Consider the following 4,174-nt stretch of genomic DNA (forward strand, 5'->3'; position numbering starts at 1 on the left):
TAACCAAAATGATAAGAACAGTGACATTTTTATACCCAACTATTAAGAAATAACATGAATAGGTCGTTTCTAATAGTTTGCTTCTTTTTTTTTTTTCCTCCTATTTTTATCATAGACAACACACATGGGCACGAAATCACAATCGCAATTACAAGGTGGGGTTAAAAAAACTAAACCCCCACCCCATGCCCCCGACCCCACTCATATTGTGAAAGCTGCAGTGACCAAAATACCCTTAGTGGATGTTCTCGAAAAATAAAACTTCTTTCCTTCATTCCCAATTTCCAAAACAAGAGTCTTCATACAGTGACCTTTTTTCTTTCATTTACCCCACCTTACTTAAAATCCCACAAACCCCACTTTCAAAAAAACAAGAAATTAACAGTTCCTCTAAAAGAAACATGTATGAATTTGGGGAAGAAGTGATAATTGAAAGTTACAAAGTACCATGGTTAATTTGGATACAGTTACTTGTTATGATTCTTCTTGTACTGCTTCTTTTCTTTGGGTTTAGTATTTTGGAGCTTCCAAATAATTCAAGTTCTATTGCTTCTTCTTCTGAAAGTCCTACTGGCGTTTCACATGGAAATACACCTTCTAATTCAACTTCAACCCTTCAGGTTTGAAAAAGTTCACTTTTTTCTCAATTGGGTTTTGATTAATTTGTGTAATTGTTCTTTTTATTTTGTGATCAAATTGGAAAGGGGAACTTTTATTTCTTTTTGTTTGGTTGTTATCAAATTTGTTTATGGGTTCTGAAAATTTCACTTCCCAATTGAGTTGATTATTTGTTTGAGTTGTTTTTGGGTTAACAATGGGACTTTTTTTTTCTGAAGTTGGTTTTAATCAATTTGTTTCTGGGTCTAAAGAATTTCACTTTTCTTGAGTAGGTATGAAATTATTTTTTTCTCATATTTCTTCTTGTGGAAATGGTAACTTATTTTAAAGTAATTTTATTTTTTGTTCTAAGTTTAGTGGGTTTCAACTAATTGCATCTAGGATTTGTTTCTTTTCTCTTCTTTCTTCTTTCTTCTTCTTCTTCTTCTTCTTTTTTTTTTGTGTGTGTTTTGCAAATGAAATGAAATAGTTACCTAATTTACCTTTTAACTTTTTGATGGTCAATTTTAATTGTAGAAATTATAATATATATATTACCGTTAATAGGGCGCTGGAAATGCTTGTTATTTTTTATGCGGGCCCAATGTACAATAATGTACAAGGGGAAAGGTCAAACGATGATAGATAATATAGGAGTAATAATGTTCTAATAATGTATTCTGATAATAGTATAAGAATTTTTGAAGATGAAATGATATCATGCCCTCTTACAATTTGAATAGAAAAAAGGTTTCTTCAGTTCTCTTAACTGTAAAAATGAAGATCTCTTCCGAAAAAAATATAAAACTAAAAACATTTTGTAAGTGGCGTACAGAACCATTTCTGTTTGTAAAGGAAAGGTAAAGGCTTTTTCTTGAGTCAATCCAGGCGTGTACATCTTGTTGTGTTTGGAAGCCATTTCCTTAATTATTAGATAATGGGAAAAAAAATCATGCTCCATTATATCTCTGTCAGAAAAATGATCCCTTTTTTTTTTTTTTTGATAGTGGGTGGTGGGGTTGGGGTGTTGTCAAAGAAAAGAACAAATCTTTGTCAAGTTAGTAGTAGATTGGGTATTGATTATTCAGGGTTTGCTTATGCCATCAGCTAAAGCATGGAATTCTGAACTTCCACTTTTCACTTTGCAAAGGTTGATAATAACAGTTCTACTACAATAACTCTGGGGAGGATAAAGTGTAGGCAGACTTTACCCCAACCAAGATACGGAGGTTGTTTCAAAGGTTGATAGTAATATTTTCTACAAATGCAAAGGTTGAAAATAATGACCCAATTCTTGTTCTGGACCACTAGATATAATCAATTAAGCGGAAAGCAAAATAATTATTACCTTATCAAAAAAAAATAAAAATGAAGTAGATAGTTGTATTTTTGCTGAAAGTCGGTTCATTTACTTTGAGTTTGGCATACAATACTTTAATCTTAGTTGTTAACTTGTTATGATAATTAGCATTCACATATTGGCTTTATTGTCAAAAAAAAAAAAAAAAAAAAAAAACAGAGCATTGACATGTTGGCTTATCAACTAGACAGAGTTTGGTTTGCATTAGCTGGAATATCTTTACATAAATAATTGTTCAACAATAGCTGCCAAATGTACACGGATATATTTTGTTGGTTTGTGGTCAGCCTGTCCACAATTTTTTTATTTGATGAAATTATAAATCTACTGATTTTTTGTACTATATTTCTTTTTGTTCTGAGACCTTTTCTTTTATAAGGCTTCTTTATCGCCAAAAACAACTTTGCTGTGTATGGAAAGGGCACTTTCTTCTTTTTTACGATATGTTGTTAGATCCAACTAAGATTTATCCCACAAAAGACAATATAAACGAGTGGTTAAAAAAAAAGGAAAAAAAATTTACTGTTATTTTATTAAGCTGTTATAATATTGTATTAACCCTTTTTCTTTACTTTACAAGTTTCTGCCCGTTTCTGTTTCGAGGTGCTACTTAATAAATGCGTTCATTGTTCGTGATTTTAAGCTATTAGTATGTTTTTACAGTGGTATGTCGGGTACCCAAATATTCAGTTTTTGGTGAATGAAATTGTTCTCTGATTTACTGTTGTCCAACTGGAAACCAAAAGATTCATGATCAATTTATCTCTTGGTAGTTATTGCTGTTTTTTCCAAGATTATGTATTTCTTTGGATTGCTTACAATCAGAGCCAAAGTAAATGGTATTTGGAATAGCAAATCTTTGGGCTGAAAAATCTTGGTTTTCAGTTGGAATAACATTGAAACTAACAAGTTACACTTACTTGTTACTTAAATATATCTGCAACTTAGTGTTTCAGAGTACATATAATTTGTGAAAAGATGTGAACTTGTTCAAGTGATGTAACATGCAATTGCGATTATTTCCTTTTGCTGAATTAAAAAGAGTCTTAATGTGATTATTATTAGCAGTTGTTTTCTCAGTGTAATTCGCTTGTGTCTGAATGTATTATTCTTTCCAGCATTGGAACCAAAACCAACATATCAAAGGAGAAACTGAAGCTAGCACAAGCCGTGAAATTGCAAGGGCAGATGAATTTCAGGAAAAAGAAGGATCTGCAGAAAAGGACACAAACATCTTCAAGCTTCTTGTACGTCCACAGCACCCTTGCAATTACTTTGGACTAGCCAAACAAGCGTTTCTGAAGTGCTTGGGCTTTGATTCTGATCGTGATAATTGTAACACCAGAAGACATGCTAAAGAAGACTAATAATGTATGATTTCACTCCCCGCCCACACCCAAAAAAAAAAAAAAAAAAATCCCACTAAAGATGAAAAAGTATGAATTTCAGCGGCCGGTGGAATAGTTTAGGGTGCGCTCAAGCTTTCCCAGCATTGACACTTCCCGTAGTCCTATACCTTTTTTGTTGTTTAGATCTTGAGATTCTAGCTTTTGTTTTAATGATATCTGTGTGGTTTTGCAGGGAACATGTTATAGTTTAGTTTCTTGAGACAGAAGTGTCAAGTCAATGTACAAAGATTCAGGTCTTTGAAAGAGTTGCTGCTAGGCATTTAAAAGTGTATATTGTCCCTTAAGAGATTTTGTAAGTGACATGACCCTTTGAAGCCTCTTTTTCAAAGTGCACTTAAGTTCAGGTGTAGTTTTAACCCCACAAATGTTTCTTAACATGTAGTGTAGCTCTTTCATGTACGCAAAGATTAAACTCTCCATTGATTTGTCTTCGACCATGTATATTGAGCTGAGCTGATGATTATTTCTTGCCTTGACATTGTAAGAGCTTGCTATTGCTACTTTCATAGTCACATGTTTCATGTGTAACAGTGTGTTGACTAGATATGATGTTTAAGGTGTTAATTCGCTAATATATTACTCCTCCGTCCCAATTTATATCCTATCGGGGGAGTCAAACAGGTCTTTCTTTGACTCAATTTCAAACATAGATTCTTCGAGTAATTTATAATAAAATTTACATATTTAAAAACTATATAGAAAGTACTATAAATCTGCATAATTAATTATCATACTATACTAAAAGTGGAAAGAATCTAGGCCAAAAGTGTCCATCAAAAGTTAACGACTATTTTGCCCTTTGATTCAA

At 32.5% G+C, this 4,174-nt stretch overlaps 1 protein-coding gene across 3 annotated transcripts; it reads left to right on the forward strand.

Annotated features, from left to right (window-relative positions):
* Positions 1-269: 269 nt before the first annotated feature.
* Positions 270-3,915, forward strand: LOC132614477 (uncharacterized). Of its 3 annotated transcripts, none has more exons than XM_060328934.1 (3): positions 270-620; positions 3,076-3,328; positions 3,539-3,915. In XM_060328934.1, exons 1-2 carry the CDS (start codon positions 402-404, stop codon positions 3,322-3,324), a joined length of 468 nt encoding a protein of 155 aa, XP_060184917.1. In that variant the 5' UTR covers positions 270-401; the 3' UTR covers positions 3,325-3,328; positions 3,539-3,915. The 3 variants fall into 3 exon arrangements, with proteins under 3 accessions (XP_060184917.1, XP_060184918.1, XP_060184916.1); XM_060328935.1 differs by having other exon boundaries at positions 3,076-3,204; XM_060328933.1 differs by having other exon boundaries at positions 3,076-3,915.
* Positions 3,916-4,174: the final 259 nt, after the last annotated feature.

The sequence above is a fragment of the Lycium barbarum genome, chromosome 10 (genome assembly GCF_019175385.1).
Source record: "Lycium barbarum isolate Lr01 chromosome 10, ASM1917538v2, whole genome shotgun sequence".
In the NCBI taxonomy this organism is placed as follows: domain Eukaryota; kingdom Viridiplantae; phylum Streptophyta; class Magnoliopsida; order Solanales; family Solanaceae; genus Lycium; species Lycium barbarum.

Coding starts and splice junctions, on each gene's coding strand:
- LOC132614477 (XM_060328933.1), top strand. CDS start 402: ATGTATGAATTTGGGGAAGAAGTGATAATTGAAAGTTACAAAGTACCA. Junction 621..3,075: donor ATTCAACTTCAACCCTTCAG/GTTTGAAAAAGT, acceptor TATTCTTTCCAG/CATTGGAACCAAAACCAACA.